This window comes from Fragaria vesca, linkage group LG3 (assembly GCF_000184155.1).
Source record: "Fragaria vesca subsp. vesca linkage group LG3, FraVesHawaii_1.0, whole genome shotgun sequence".
Taxonomy (NCBI): domain Eukaryota; kingdom Viridiplantae; phylum Streptophyta; class Magnoliopsida; order Rosales; family Rosaceae; genus Fragaria; species Fragaria vesca.
Genome location: NC_020493.1, coordinates 1261318 through 1278146, shown reverse-complemented (window position 1 = coordinate 1278146; position 16829 = coordinate 1261318). Strand labels below are relative to the sequence as shown.

Below are 16829 nucleotides of genomic sequence, written 5' to 3'. Positions count from 1 at the left end.
GTAACTAATTATGATATTTAATTTTCAGAAGAAATTAAGCCGATGGAAAACTAATTAGAAGCCAAAATTGTGTGGAGGAGGAAAGAATGACTGTCGCAGTGAATGCATTGGAGTCCAGGCAGGGTCCCAGGGTTTTGGATTCCAAGCCCCAAAGCTACGATTACGAACACCCCACAAATGTGAGTTATCTTGTGGACTAAAAGCCCAAACTTGGGTGGCGGGAATCCATTGGGGTCCATCTTCGTCATACAAAACTACTGACACTTTAAAACATTATCATCATCACCATCATCGATCACCTATTATTGGCTGGTCTCCGATGGAATGAGATCGAGTAGTAGCTAGCGACTCATGAGGCCATGATCGAGCTAATCCAGCCAACTGAAAGGAAGCATATATAGGAGAACCAAAAAATAAGAAAAAGGAACAAGAAGCAGAAGAAGTAGAAGGAGAATGAAAAGAATGGATGTGATCGGTATATATTGGCCATTCTTGTCCTCACGTAACCCACTAGACACCCAATACCAATCATGAAAGAATCCCATACAAAATCTTAGGGTTTTCTTTGTTTAGGGCAAAGGAAAATGCCAAGTCTGCTCGCAAACACCGGAAACAGGCCAAAAGATTTGACCTAGAAACGAGCTACAGCACTATTTGGTACGTGATTGATTCTTTCACTTTTGGTTTCTTTGATCGATTACTATTTACTAGGTGAATTATCATAATCCATAAACGAATTAGGAAGTAGAAAAATGAATCATGACCCGATCAGCTAGCTAGCCTAAATATACACGGGATCAGCTTTGGATCCTGCAGTGCTTGCATGGGTCTTGCTAAATGATTATATATGGCTGTTCAGTTATAGATGAGATGAGATGCAAGCTTATTACAAAACAAGCAGTTAGAAAATGAAATTAAGATGGTGCCAATTAAGATAGAGGTCGAAAGCAGCAGAGCTTTTTGTCTATAGATCAAAAGGGTGATTCTGAAATCTCATCTCCTGGAATCCTGAAAGCAAAAGTTCGTGATAACTCCACAGCACCGAAACTTCATGAATTGACGTAAGAACTGGTGGTCCTTCGATTCCCAGCTAGCTGGCTTAATGGAGGGAGAGGTGATCGATCGGGGGTAGTACACCAATAAACACAAGGCCATGAATTGTGGATGCATATATGATGATTAAGCCAATCCATACCTAACCATACAGAAACCAAGGGATCGATCGGGTCCTTTCTGCTACCAATACATCAATAAAGGCCGTGCGATATAGGATATAGACTTGCAGGTCGATATATATGTTTGGCAGAGTTGCCCTATTCCCTTTGCAATAGCCAAGCCACCCCACCACTCTGGATTACTTTCAGAGTAATAATTTGGTTTGAGGACTTTGAGTTAGACTTGTGTCGGGAAGATATTTTGGCAACATCGATCGAACAACTGTGTCATTCATCAACCGATTAGCTCCTTTCCATTTATGCTTCTTCCTTTAAATGGTTAATTTTGTCTATTGTATGACGACTTGAAAACGAGACAGTTCTGTAAAAACGAGTTCGAGTTAGAGTGTACGTGAATTTGATTCAGGTTCAGTTAGCTACACGTACATGATTGAAGATGCATGAGTCGTTCAGAGTTCAAAACGCACAGTGGCCTCAATAAACTCGATGAAAAATTGGTTATAAACTCGTATCGTTTTTGTACATGAATGGTGTACGTATGAATTGATTCATTGGATCGTCGACGATGCTGATCAGAGTATCAAACTCACCGTACCGTACAGAATAGATGGGAGGCCCGGATTGTGCATATATAGCGTGGGCTTAATATTAGGTCCATTGCATTGGGCTAAGTGGAAGGCATATCTTGGTAATATTTAAGAATAGACTGCCATATGGGCCTGTACAATGTGTGAAATTGTCGGCAGAAGAAATATTTATAAAGCATATATGATGAGATCGATGGAGCCAAGCGTAAGGTTGTTGTCCGATGCCCACCACCGAGGACTTCGTTGAATTTATTGATTTCAACTTCTTATGAAGACACCACCCTCCAGCTCTAGGTCTAGCTAGCTGAGTCATGCATACTAGTCTATGTGAGCAATTTAAGAAAAAGAAAGAAAGAAAGCTTTCAATGTAATCATCTATATCTGTCACAAGCGTTTATTATTTCATTCTGAATATGGAAGCAAGACAAATTGTTCGGCATAATGCTACTGTACATCTCAAATTGTTTGGCAGCTACAGCTTGAAAGATCAGACAAATTGTTCATCAACATTGTCATTTCCGTTTCACATGTCTATTAATTACGAGTCCATCTAAATTTTCTGACCAAAATCAAATCTGATCAGACTATAAAATGTAACTATGATCTTCAAGATCCTTCACAAATTCTATATGGTGAACTCCGGGACGCATCAGAAACTCAGGGAACCACAGAGCTTCCTTACAGACTCATCAATGAAAACACCAAAGGAATCTCTCTAAGACCCCAACACGTACATGGATGCCATGACCAGGCACATAGATTTGTCACACGACGAAGCAAACCTAGTTCTACCTCATGTTTATTCAAGGATCAAGATCTTTGGTACATATTTACTACATCTAGCACTCTTCTAGAAAAGATCAGACAATTAAATTGTTCATCAACATTGTCACCTCCGTTTCACAATTCACATGGTATTTTGCTAGTCTAAGTTGGGTGGTATTCATTTAGAGTTTCAGAAAAGTAGCATTGTAATTGTAGCCGCATGGCATCTCTTCTCCTTTAGAATTGTTGCTGGTGGAAACAGTAGAAGCCAACGCGTACACTTATAAAGACATAAATGGTGTTCTGATTGTGTTAAAGAAAGATAAACGAAGAGCTGCGTCAACGATAGAATAGCACGGATGGCAAAACAACAGCAAAGGATACAACAATCAATTCGTGTTGACGGGCTACACATTAAAAATGACACTGTTCTGTGAACAATAATCCCCCCTATCCGCTTAATAAATAATGGCGTTCTGATTGTGTTAAACAAAGATAAACGAAGTGGTGCGTCAACGATAGAATAGCACGGATGGCAAAACAACAGCAAAGGGTACAACAGTCAATTCGTGCTAACGGGCTAGACGTTAAAAATGACACTGTTCCGTGAACAGTAATCCCCCTATCCGCTTAATATATAGAGATATAGAGTGATCCACTAATCCGGTTGGTTACTTACGTAAGTGATTGAGTGAGACCACCAATCAAGACAAACAATTCATTTCTGTATTTTTGTGCTCGGAGTTAAGTAATTTGCTACCTACCATATATTCTGCTTATCAACAAATAACCAGTGATATTACAACGGATTAGATCGATGATACTACGTACAAAGACTAATTGGGCTTATATATTATTTTTATGGGACGAAGAATCAAATCCCGGAGAAAAATTAAGTCACACAAATACAATCATCAATAAAAGGCCAAAGGTCTATCACGTACCATTTCATAATAATATTTTTGAATTAGGATGATGATGAGGTTAATCCTAAAATTAAGTTTTTGAATGTAGCTGTGTAAACACAATACGGGTACGATGAAGGGAATTATTTACTACGAAGATGAGTATATCTCTACTATTAGAAAGCTAGTCACCCTTTTTTGTGTCATGATGAATTTTTTTTTATGAACTACCTATATTACCCACGAAAGAGAAGTTTTGACATTGAAAAAAAAAATTAAGGATGGTTAATACCGTAAAATGACAACAAAATAAAGTAATTTCAAAATATAAAAGCAAAAAAAAACAAAACAAAACAAAGGAGAAAAACGTTGAGTAGTTTTTGCTGAACGACAACTACATTAACAGTTATTTGTAATTAAAATAAAAAAACTATAAAATAAAAGAATAGAAGCAAATTGACACACACGTGAATGTGCATGCGTTAAGAGGCTAGTGATACATAAAACTAAAAGGAAAGAACATGTGCTAGCCTAGCAGGGTGTTGGTGGTGTGATATGAAAATTTTGTCTCGTAAATAAAGTACGTTTGTATCACATATATCCATTTACATAGCATAATTTTCCATGATGAAGATGTAAAAGATCGACCGAAGACCCTCTGGGTGTAAGAAATAAGAAATGTGCAATCGTCAGTATCTGGACCCCCCGGTTTTTGGAAGTGTCATCACCATGCATACGTCAACATTGCTAATTGTTCACTTGCTTCGAATGTTCTAGGACAAAGGAAAAACTAATTGGCTAGCTAATTTGCTAGTCCAAAGATGGATGGTGGCAACTACTATAGCCGGGGACAGCAGTGGGACGTTCCATGTGCCATCTCGGTGCATGATACTATGAATCGAAAACAACAAGATGTGGCCGGGTGCATGGTACCCTAGTCATATTATTTCAGCATTAATTCTCATAGTAACTGCCAGCTGCTCAATTTAATTGCCAACTCGGCTCAGTGACTCCCGTCCTATTCAATCATCTTAGCTGGGAGGTTCCGTTCACAAAGAACATCAGATCCCATCTCACTGCTGCAACAATGGGGGGCGAAGAAAAGGTATTTCTTTTTTAACATTAGCTGCCAGAAAGTTGTTTATGTTTTTCCAGCTCTTTTTCCTCATCATATAGATAAGTAGATGGATTGCCCATTTCATCAATTCTGCTCCTCTCAATTTTTATTTTTTGTGGCTGCTTCTCCTTACTTTTTAATTCTCAAGCTTTTGGCTCTTTCTTCTTCAATTTGTCGCCCATACCCGACTCGTCATTCTTCTGTCAGAAACACACAACCTGATGGATTCGATTCCTCATCCATCTTCAAATCATCTTCGATCCATTTTTAATTACTCACTTCTTCTTCTGCATAAAAAAAATAGTAATTAACCATTACGGCTTGGTTGGTTAAAATATTTAACTAATAACTTTGAGGTTATAGATTTAAAATCTCACTAAAAATATGTAAGGTGGGTGAGCTATTAATAATTTTTATTTATTTTTTATTTTTTAAAACCATTCTATACCTATCTAATTTCTGCAAAAATGATTGTATCAATGTCAACAGATGACGATAATGGTTCTGAAGGTGGACCTTCAGTGTGAAAAATGCTACAAGAAGGTTAAGAAAGTTCTCTGTAAATTCCCTCGTGAGTCTCTTCTTTTCTCATCCATTCTAGTACGTTGTGTTTTAGCAGAGAAAACAAAAAAACGTAAATTGAGTGTGGTTTCTGGTATTGGTTGGATTTTGTGAACAAGAGAAATACGAGACCAGACGTACGAGGAGAAGAACAACCAGGTGATCATCAAGGTGGTTTGCTGCAGTCCTGAGAAGATCAGAGACAAGCTATGCTGCAAAGGAGGTGGCGCCATCAAGAGCATCGATATCAAAGAGCCCAAGCCCAAGGTAGAGAAGCCACCAGTGGCAGAAAACCAGAAGCCTGAAGAGAAGCCGAAGCCTTCTGCGCCTCCGTTTCCTGCTTACCCTCCTGTGACGGTGAGTGCGTGTTGTATTGTTTGTTACGGAGGGCATCCGGGTGGTCCCTGCCAAACTGGGTACGGTTACGGTGGGGCAGCACCATACATAGAGTACGATGGCTACTATGGAAGGCCGGTGTATGATAGTTACGGCGGTGGGAGGAGCTACGCCACTAGTAGTTGCTGCGTGACACGCCCCGATTGTTTCAGTGAAGAAAATCCCCAAGTGTGCGCCATCATGTAAAATCGATCATGTCTCTATACCTGCCTTGACTTGCTACTGTACTTTATGGGAAAACTGCTTCCAGCTCGATCGATCGGTGTTTCTATTTTACCAGTGTACGTTAAAGTTGGTGTTGTTTTTTATACGTAGAACAAAAGTAAATAATAAAGTATGGTTGGTGATCAATGGTGATGGTGGTGTAATGTCACGATCAGGTAGCCATGCCAGCCATCCATTATAGCAGGGCTGCTCACCTGCGGGATAATATTTAAGGGACGGAAAGGGACGAACTCACGATAACCGTTGGATTGTTAATAAAATGATCTGAAGTCTTTACAAAATTATCAACTTTGCCAGGACCCAAACTTCATCATCAGCAAGTAGAACCAAGAAACCTAGCACAACAAATTCAATAGTAACATTTACAGAAAATGAAACCTGATTAAAATGTCCAAAAACAAGAATAAAACCAATACGCAGAAGCGACAACTAATAACTTAATATAGAATATACAAAATGCAATTCAAAGTTTATTCAATTGAAACTTGCTAATATCGAATCAGTTTTCATTCCAAACTTGCCAACACTGAATCAGTTTTCATTCCAACATCACTAACATAAATTCATCAATGGATATGCAATGTGTTGTTTATAGCTATAATATAATGCTCAACCTTTTTAACCCAATCCATGACAATCAACTCGGAAACTTAACAAATCAACCAATATACATATGGCAGTAATATACCATATATACCTGCAATCGATGACTAACAACCTTCCGACTCAGAAACTTCTATTCGGCACATATATGTTAAGTTTAGATAGATGACCATGGCCGCCGTCCAATTACGCGGCGGAAACAGAGAAGTTGGTTGCGCAACAACAATAAGGCCGCCAAAGGTTTTATCCCAGATTTTAAGAGGAAAGAAAATATAAAAGAAAAATAATTTATATGGGTTAGGTGGAGACCATGTTGGGCTAGGCGGTACACGTGTAGCAGGCCTTAGCAGAATGCGGGGCCACCATTTAAAAAAGAAGAAAAAAGAAAATACAAAAGATAAAATAATTTTTATGAGCAAGGCGGAGACCATACGGGGCTAGGCGTCCACCGCCACGTGTGGCGGGCTTTTACGGGCTGCGAGGCCCACCATTTAAAAAAACAAATATAAATTAAAATCATCCGCCTATCCCACATATCCAACGGTGCAGAAGCAAGAACCACCATAACGAACCATGTACCCTCACCACACCATAGACCATCGAACCTCATCTTTCTCTTCAGTCCTGATAGTCACAGACGCAAAACAAAGAGGGAAACAATGGCTTATCATGTATCCTCCACACCCTCCTCTCTCTTTCTCTCTTACTCTCTCTCCTCCTCTAGAAAGCTCAGGCCAACCACCTCTGATACTCACACCTTCAATCTCACCTTCCCTACTCTTCACTCCACAATTTCTCTCCAAATAAACCATGTTTCTTTACAAGAAACCCTAAAAACTGAAAACCCCGATGGAAATTCCGAGTCTTCCTCCAAAAGCTATGTTTGGGTCAATCCCAGCAGCCCCAGGGCTTCTCATCTTAGGAACAAGTCCTACGATTCCAGGTACACTTCTTTAGTCAAAGTAGCTGAGTCCTTGAACTCTGTCTGCCTAAGTGAAAGTGATGTTTTTGATATTTTAAAGACTTTAGGTGATGGGGTTTTGGAACAAGATGCTGTCGTTGTTCTTAATACCATGGTAACCCCGAAAATGCCTTACTTGCTCTAAAGTACTTTCAGCAGAGGTTTAAACCTAAGAGGGAAGTGGTTCTCTACAATGTGACATTGAAAGTGTTTAGAAAGTGTATGGATTTAGTGAGAGCAGAGAAGCTGTTTAATGAGATGCTTGAGAGAGGTGGTACACCTGATAATGTTACGTTTTCGACTATGATTAGCTGTGCTAGGATGTGTTATCTGCCTGATAAGGCTGTGGAGTGGTTTGAGAAGATGACTAGTTACGGGTGTAGTCCTGATGTTACCTATTCGGCTATGATCGATGCATATGGCCGTGCCGGTAATGTTGACAAGGCTTTCAGCTTGTATGACCGCGCTAGGACAGAGAAATGGCGCATTGATCCAGTGACAATTGCAACGTTGGTTAAGATTCACGGGCAATCGGGGAATTATGATGGGTGCTTGAATGTTTACGAGGAAATGAAGGCAATTGGGGTTAAGCCGAACATGGTTATTTATAATACTTTGTTGGATGCCAAGGGAAGAGCTAAGAGGCCTTGGCAGGCCAAGAAAATTTACCGAGAGATGATCAGCAAGGGGTCTTCTGCACAGACCGGCCATTTGACTTTGATGTAGTTCGTATTATCATAATGCTTGTTTAGACTGCCTAGTTCTAGATGCACACAACTAGTTGACTTTGGGAACTAAAAATAACCCCATATTAGTATTGGTGTTAAAAGCTTGTAAACATGGCTTGCACGTCAAACTGCCTTCCCATGTGGAATATGATCAAAGCCAGAGCCACACTATAAAACGATGAGACTCCTAATTCTTTTGCAGTAGCAGTCATCGATATTCAAGAACTACCATGGGAAACTGTATCTGTGCTCCGTTCCATCCGCCCCAAGAGAAGATCAAGGTAGTAGTCTTTAATGGAGGAGTAGAAGAGTTCAGTGCCTCGACAACAGTCGAAGAAATCACATCCGGCCCTTCCGTGGATTACAAGCTGGTGCACAAGGCCAACCCATATACACCATTGACGGGTCATTTTTTTCTTACCCTGTAATAGTTGTGACACAGTGATACACACTCCAATTTACCATGATCATCGTACATTTTAGTTGGTTGTAGAGGGAGGGGTATATGGATTATAGTGTACGTGAATTTGATTTAGGTTCAGTTAGGTACACGTACATGATTGAAGATGCATGAGTCGTTCAGAGTTCAAAATGCACAGTGGCCTCAATAAACTCGATGAAAAATTGGTTATAAACTCGTTTGGTTTTTGTACATGAATGGTGTATGAATTGAGTCATTGGATCGTCGACGATGCTGATCGGTCTCAAACTCACCGTACCGGACAGAATAGATGGGAGGCCTGGGTTGTGCATATATAGCGTGGGTGAAATTGTCGGCAGAAGAAATATTTGTAAAGCATATATGCTGAGATCGATGGAGCCGAAGTGGCGTAAGGTTGTTGTCCAATGCCCACCAGTCCACCACTGAGGACTTTGTTGAATTTATTCGATGGCTGTGTGCACAGATTTCAATTTCTTAAGAAGACACCACCCTCCAGTTCTAGGTCTAGACAAATGATTGGAATTAAGTAATTTGCTACCTACCAGATGATTGGAATTAAGACACCACCCACCGATCAAGACAAACAATTCATTTCTGTATTTTTGTGCTCGGAATTAAGTAATTTGCTACCTACCATATATTCTGCTCGTCAACAAATAACCGATGATATTACAACAGATAAATGCATGACAATGTACGTATAAGATCGATGATACTACGTACAAAGACTAATTAGGCTTATATATTATTTTTATGGGACGAAGAATCAAATTTAAGAGACAAATTAAGTCACACAAATACAATCATTAATAAAGAGCCAAAGGTCTATCACGTACCATTTCATAATATTATTTTTGAATTAGGATGATAATGCCTAAAATAAAGTTTTTGAATGTAGCTGTGTAAACACAATACGGGTACGATGAAGGGGATTATTTACTATGAAGATGAGTATATCTCTACTATTAGAAAGCCATGCAATCTTTTTGGTGTCATGGTGAAATTTATTTTATGAACTATCTATATTACCCACGAAAGAGGAGTTTTGACACAGGAAAAAAAAATCAAGGATGGTTAATATCGTAAAATGACAACAAAATAAAGTAATTTCAACATATAAAAGAAGAAAACAAAAAACAAAAAAAAGGGAGAAAAACTTGTAGCAGTTTTTGCTGAATGATAACTGCATTAACAGTTATTTGCAATTAAAATCTGAAAAATATAAATCAAAAGGATAAAAACAAATTGACACACGTGTGAACGTGCATATGTTAAGAGACTAGTGATACATAAAATTAAGAAGAAAAAACATGTGCTAGCTTAACAGGGCGGTGGTGGTGTGATATGAAAATTTTGCCTCGTAAATAAGGTATGTTTGTATCACATATATCCATTTACGTAGCATAATGAAGATGTAAAAGATCGAATCGAAGAACCCCCCCCCGGGTGTAAGAAATAAGAAATGTGCAATCGTCACCATGCATACGTCAACATTGCTAATGGTTCACTTGCTCCGAATGTTCTATGACAAAGGAAAAACTAATTTCGATCCGAAACGTGTGAATCACTGGCGGCTATTCTTGGTAGTACGTGCGTGGATCATTAAAAGGAGAATGCCCGAGAACAATTGGCTAGTCCAAAGATGGAAGGTGGCACTACTTTAAATCGAAAACAACAAGATGTGGGACGTTCCATGTGCATGATGCTTTAAATCGAAAACAAGATGTGGCCGGGTATATGATACCCTAGTCATATTATTGCAGTATTAATTTGATCCATTCAGACCATTCTTCTAGCTAACTAGCTTGATAAACCCTCCCCAACAGTCCCCATGCCATATATGTACTACCATCCTTTTCTTGCAATCTAATTCTACTCCTACTCCACTTTTGATTCATTATGATCATCACACCATGATCGGAATAATAATCTATACAGGGCAAGCTAGCTAATTTCTCATAATAATTGTCAGCTGCTCAATTTATATGCCAACTCGGCTCAGTGACTCCCGTCCTACTCAATCATCTTAGCTCGGAGGTTCCGTTCACAAAGAACATCAGATCCCATCTGATCACTCACTCCTGCAACAATGGGCGAAAAAAAGGTATTTCTCTCTTAACATTAGCTGCCAGAAAGTTGTTTATGCTTTTCCATCTCTTTTTCCTCATCATATAGATAAATAGATTGATTGCCCATTTCATCAATTCTGCTCCTCTCAATTAACTCAAGGTTTTGGCTCTTTCTTCTTCAATTTGTCGCCTATACTCGACTCATCATTCTTCTGTCAGAAACACAGAACCTGATGGATTCGATTCCTCATCGATCTTCAAAACCAGAAAACATATATCAACTTCGATCCATTCTTAATTACGCACTTCTTCTGCATAAAAAAGAAGAAGAAGAAGTAATTAACCTCCTTAAAATTCTGTACCTGCTATCTAATTTCTGCAAAAATGATTGTATTAATGTCATCAGGTGACGATAATGGTTCTGAAGGTGGACCTTCAGTGTGAAAAATGCTACAAGAAGGTTAAGAAAGTTCTCTGTAAATTCCCTCGTGAGTCTCTTCTTTTCTCTTCCATTCTGGTACGTTGTGTTTTAGCAGAGAAAACAAAAAAAACGTAAATTGAGTGTGGTTTCTGGTATTGGTTGGATTTTGTGAACAAAAGAAATACGAGACCAGACATACGACGAGAAGAACAACCAGGTAATCGTCAAGGTGGTCTGCTGCAGTCCTGAGAAGATCAGAGACAAGCTATGCTGCGAAGGAGATGGCGCCATCAAGAGAATCGACATCTTAGAGCCTAAAAAGAAACAAGAGCCTGAAAAGACACCAAAGCCTAAACAGAAACAAGAGCCTGAAAAGACACCAGAGCCTGAAAAGAAACAAGAGCCTGAAAAGACACCAGAGCCTGAAAAGAAACAAGAGCCTGAAAAGGAACCAGAGCCTGAAAAGAAACCAGAGAATCCGAAGCTTACTGCGCCTCCGTTTCCTGCTTACCCTCCGGTGACAGTGAACGTGTGTTGTATTGTTTGTTACGGACGGCATCCGGGTTGTCCCTGCCAAATCCGGGACGCAGAGAAGTCGAAGCCTACTCCGCCTCCACCTCCGCCTCCGCCTCCGGTTGTTCCTGCTAACCCTCCGGTGACGGGGAGCACGTGTTGTATGGATTGTTACGGAGGGCATCCGGGTGGTCCTTGCCAAACTGGGTACGGTTACGGTGGGGCAGCACCATACATAGAGTACGATGGCTACTATGGAAGGCCAGTGTATGATAGTTACGGCGGTGGGAGGAGCTACTCCACTAGTAGTTACTGCGTGACACGCCCCGATTGTTTCAGTGAAGAAAATCCCCAAGCGTGCGCCATCATGTAAAATCGATCATGTCTGTCTACCTGCCTTGACCTGCTATTGTACTTTGTGGGAAAGCTGCTTCCAGCTCGACCGATCTCTATTTTTAAGGTTGGTGTTGTTTTTTAAAGTTGGTGTTGTTTTTTATATATAGAACAAAAGTAAATAATAAAGTATGGTTGGTGATCAATGGTGATGGTGGTGGATATGTCACGATCAGGTAGCCGTCCCTCTGTGGCGTAGCTAGAAATGTTATTTAGAATGGTCAAAATTTATTACCTAATAAATTAAATTTATTTTCAATCACTCTCTAGCTAGCACGATAATCATCTTAAATAAATTTTGAAATTTCATGCACGATAAATATTGAGAAAAATATGTTGCCTTTTCTTTTTCTAGAGATAGTGTCAATGCATAGTAAACATTAATGTGTTGCTTCCATTTAGCTTATTTGTAATGAAAAAAAAAATCGTAAATGGAATTCAAAGCATTAAAGTACACGTTAGTAAGGTAAGAAACTATTTACATGATTTGTATTAATTAGATTAAGTATTTTAATAGTATAAATTTTTATTTCATTCTATTGGTGTTGAAGAATATTTAAGATTAATTAAGGATTTCTCAAAGAAGAAATGTCAATTTATGTTTGTTCATTAAGGCTAGCTAATTAAGCTTTTTCAAAATCTGAGAGGGTTCAATTGAACCGTTTGACCCCTAGCTAGCTACGCCACGGTGCCAGCCATCCATTATAGAGGTACAAGAAGAAGAATAAGTTGTTACAGGAACAATAAGTTGTTGATGTAAAGTTATGGATTCCAGGAACAATAAGTTACGTACCATCTTCCTTCAGTGTTTCAGGTCCTTTTGTACAAAACGAAACATTATGTGGTGTTTTAGAACTTGGGACATTCTCAATCTAGCATCTTATATAACCTTTTTTTATTTTTTTATCTTATAACAATTGGACAAAGAGACGAATAAAAGTAAAACAACAGAGACTAAATAGAAGATCTGAATCCCAAGCAGTAAACTTGACTTGACACAGAAACTGGTATGCTCAAACAAAAAAATGTATAGAGCTCTAACAAAGATTAAAAACATGAGATAATTTCATGAGATTAACTTACTTCCAAGCAGGCTGCATTTGCTGGATCATCCACCCTCCGCAGCGGACCATGACACAAGGCAAAACACCTACAAGCTTACAAAATTATCAGCTACCTAAACTTCATCATCAGCAAGTAGAACCAAGAAACCTGCTAGCACAACAAATTCAATAGTAACATATACAGAAAATGAAACCTGATTAAACCAAAAACAAGAATAAAACCAATACGCATAAGCGACTACTAATAACTTAATCTATAATATACAAAATGCAATTCAAACTTTATTCAACTGAAACTTGCTAACACCAAATCAGTTTTCATTATAAACTTGCCGACACCGAATCAGTTTTCATTCAAACATCACTAACATATATGCATCAATGGATATGCAATGTGTTGTTTATAGCTATAAATAGCTATAATATAATGCTCAACTTTTTTAACCCAATCCATGACAATCAACTCGGAAACTAAACAAATCAATCAATATACATACGGCAGTAATATACCATATATACCTGCAATCGATGACTAACAACCTTCCGACTCAGAAACCTCAATTCGGCACATACATGTTATGTTTAGACAGATGACTATGGTTGCCGTCCAATTACGCGGCGGAGACGGAGAAGTCGGCTACACAACAACAACAAGGCCGCCAAAGGTTTCATCCCAGATTTTTAGAGGAAAAAAAATATAAAAGAAAAGTAATTTATATGGGCTAGGCTGAGACCATATGGCGCTAGGCGGTCCACGTGTAGCGGGCCTTAACAGAATACGGGGTCCATGATTTAAAAAAAAGAAAAAGAAAATACAAAAGAAAAAATAATTTCTATGGGCTAGGCGGAGACAAAACAGGGCTAGGCGGTCCACGTGTGGCGGCCCTTTGTGGGCTGCGAGATCCACCATTTAAAACGAAAAAAAAAAACAAATATAAACTAAAATCATACGCCGATCCCATATATCCAACGGTGGAGAAGCAGGAAACACCATAACGAACCATGTACCCTCACCACACCAGAGACCATTAAACCTCATCTCTCTCTTCGGTCCTGATAGTCACAGACGCAAAACAAAGAGGGAAACAATGGCTTATCATGTATCCTCCACACCCTCGTCTCTCTTTCTCTCTCACTCTCTCTCCTCCTCTAGAAAGCTCAGGCCAACCACCTCTGATACTCACACCTTCAATCTCACCTTCCCTACTCTTCACTCCACAATTTCTCTCCAAATAAACCATGTTTCTTTACAAGAAACCCCAAAAACTGAAAACCCCGATGGAAATTCCGAGTCTTCCTCCAAAAGCTATGTTTGGGTCAATCCCAGCAGCCCCAGGGCTTCTCATCTTAGGAACAAGTCCTACGATTCCAGGTACACTTCTTTAGTCAAAGTAGCTGAGTCCTTGAACTCTGTCTGCCTAAGTGAAAGTGATGTTTTTGATATTTTAAAGACTTTAGGTGATGGGGTTTTGGAACAAGATGCTGTCGTTGTTCTTAATACCATGGTAACCCCGAAAATGCGTTACTTGCTCTAAAGTACTTTCAGCACATGTTCAAACCTAAGAGGGAAGTGGTTCTCTACAATGTGACATTGAAAGTGTTTAGAAAGTGTAAGGATTTAGTGAGAGCAGAGAAGCTGTTTAATGAGATGCTTGAGAGAGGTGTTACACCTGATAATGTTACGTTTTCGACTATGATTAGCTGTGCTAGGATGTGTTATCTGCCTGATAAGGCTGTGGAGTGGTTTGAGAAGATGCCTAGTTACGGGTGTAGTCCTGATGATGTTACCTATTCGGCTATGATCGATGCATATGGCCGTGCCGGTAATGTTGACAAGGCTTTTAGCTTGTATGACTGCGCTAGGACAGAGAAATGGCGCATTGATCCAGTGACATTTGCAACGTTGATTAAGATTCACGGGCAATCAGGGAATTATGATGGGTGCTTGAAAGTTTACGAGGAAATGAAGGCAATTTGGGTTAAGCCGAACATGGTTATTTATAATACTTTGTTGGATTCTATGGGAAGAGCTAAGAGGCCTTGGCAGGCCAAGAAAATTTACCGAGAGATGATCAGCAAGGGCTCTTTGCCAAGGAGATGAAGGAGAAGGGAATGGAGTTGAATGTAATTCTCTATAACACCCTTTTGTCTATGTGTGCTGATATCGGCTACACTGATATGTAATGAAGAGAACAGGTATGTTCATTTAGTACTAATTTTAAAGAGTGTGAATTTGATTCAGGTTCAGTTAGCTACACGTACATGATTGAAGATGCATGAGTCGTGCAGAGTTCAAAGTGCACAGTAGCCTCAATAAACTCGATGAAAAATTGGTTATAGACTCGTATCGTTTTTTGTACATGAATGGTGTATGAATCGAGTCATTGGATCGTCGACGATGCTGGTCAGAGTCTCAAACTCACCGTACCGATCATAATTCCCGTACAGAATAGATGGGAGGCCCGGATTGTGCATATATAGCGTGGGCTTAATATTAGGTCCATTGCATTGGGCTAAGTGGAAGGCATATCTTGGTTATATTTAAGAAGACTGGCATATGGGCTTGTAAAATGTGTGAAATTGTCGGCAGAAGAAATATTTGTAAAGCATATATGATGAGATCGATGGAGCCTAAGTTGCGTAAGGTTGTTGTCCGATGCCCACTACTGAGGACTTTGTTGAATTTATTCGATGGCTGTGTTCACAGATTTCAACTTCTTATGAAGACACCACCCTCCAGCTCTAGGTCTAGCTGAGTCATGCATGAGTGATCCGGTCACTTACGTATGTGATTGAGTGAGACTACCGATCAAGACAAACAATTGATTGCTGTATTTTTGTGCTCGGAATTGAGTAATTTGCTACATAGCTACCTATCATATAGTCTGCTCATCAACAAATAACCAGTGATATTACAACGGATAAATGCATGGCCATGTACGTATAAGATCGATGATACTACGTACAAAGACTAATTACGCTTATATATTATTTTTATGGGACGAAGAATCAAATTGAGGAGACAGTCACACAAATACAATCATCAGTAAAGAGCCAAAGGTCGATCACATGCTATTTCATAATATTATTTTTAAATTAGAATGACGATGAGGTTAATCTTAAAATTAAGTTTTTGAATATAGCTGTGTAAACACAACACGTGTATGTATGATGAAGGGGATTATCTACTATGAAGATAGGTTATAGGTATATGATACATACAACTAAGAAAAAAAGAACATGTGCTAGTAGGGTGGTGATGGTGTGATAGGAAAATTTTGCCTCGTAATAAAGTATGTTTGTATCACATGAGAGTGGTTCTAACGAGGACCACTAAGTTGAAGACTAATTGAAAATTTCTTTGTTTCACTCCGTTTTCAATCACATGTTCACATCTCGACCGCCTAATTTGTAAATATATATGAAAATATCATCTCTATAAATTTTTATCTAAATTTAAAATCGTTGAGATATTCATAAATGTGATTTACCGATTATAAACTTGAACGACTCATATTTAATAGATAAGGATCGTCAATTGATTTGATTAAGTTCGATTCCTTAACGATCAAAAATTTGGTTGAAAATTTAAAAAAATGATCTATTAAAAACTAAACGGTTGAGATAAAAAATTAATTGAAAAATATATGTAATAAACTATTAATAAAAAAATATTCAACTAAATAGTTATTTTTAGAACCACTCCCACATCACATATCCATGTATGTACGTAACATAATAATTTAATTTTCCATGATGAAGATGTAATAGATCGAAGACCCTGGGTGTAAGAAACGTGCAATCGTCAATATCTGGAGCCCGCGGTTTTTGAAAGTTTCACCTCCATGCATATGTCAACATTGCTAAATGGTTCCCTTTTTTTTTTCTTGACCAAAAAAAAAAA

The 16829-nt window shown here is 38.8% G+C and overlaps 3 protein-coding genes across 3 annotated transcripts; all 3 read left to right on the top strand.

Annotated features, from left to right (window-relative positions):
* Positions 1 to 5038: 5038 nt before the first annotated feature.
* Positions 5039 to 5855, top strand: LOC101299556. Its single transcript, XM_004293347.1, has 2 exons — positions 5039 to 5120; positions 5232 to 5855. Exons 1-2 carry the CDS (start codon positions 5039 to 5041, stop codon positions 5690 to 5692), a joined length of 543 nt encoding a protein of 180 aa, XP_004293395.1. The 3' UTR covers positions 5693 to 5855.
* Positions 5856 to 10204: 4349 nt separating this feature from the next.
* On the top strand, positions 10205 to 12068 carry LOC101298685. Its single transcript, XM_004293344.1, has 3 exons — positions 10205 to 10569; positions 10941 to 11022; positions 11135 to 12068. Exons 1-3 carry the CDS (start codon positions 10555 to 10557, stop codon positions 11839 to 11841), a joined length of 804 nt encoding a protein of 267 aa, XP_004293392.1. The 5' UTR covers positions 10205 to 10554; the 3' UTR covers positions 11842 to 12068.
* Positions 12069 to 14279: 2211 nt separating this feature from the next.
* Positions 14280 to 15473, top strand: LOC101299271 (pentatricopeptide repeat-containing protein At4g16390, chloroplastic-like). Its single transcript, XM_004293346.1, has 2 exons — positions 14280 to 14297; positions 14377 to 15473. The coding sequence occupies exon 2, from the start codon at positions 14475 to 14477 to the stop codon at positions 15024 to 15026; it is 552 nt and encodes a 183-aa protein (XP_004293394.1). The 5' UTR covers positions 14280 to 14297; positions 14377 to 14474; the 3' UTR covers positions 15027 to 15473.
* The last annotated feature ends 1356 nt before the right edge of the window (positions 15474 to 16829 follow it).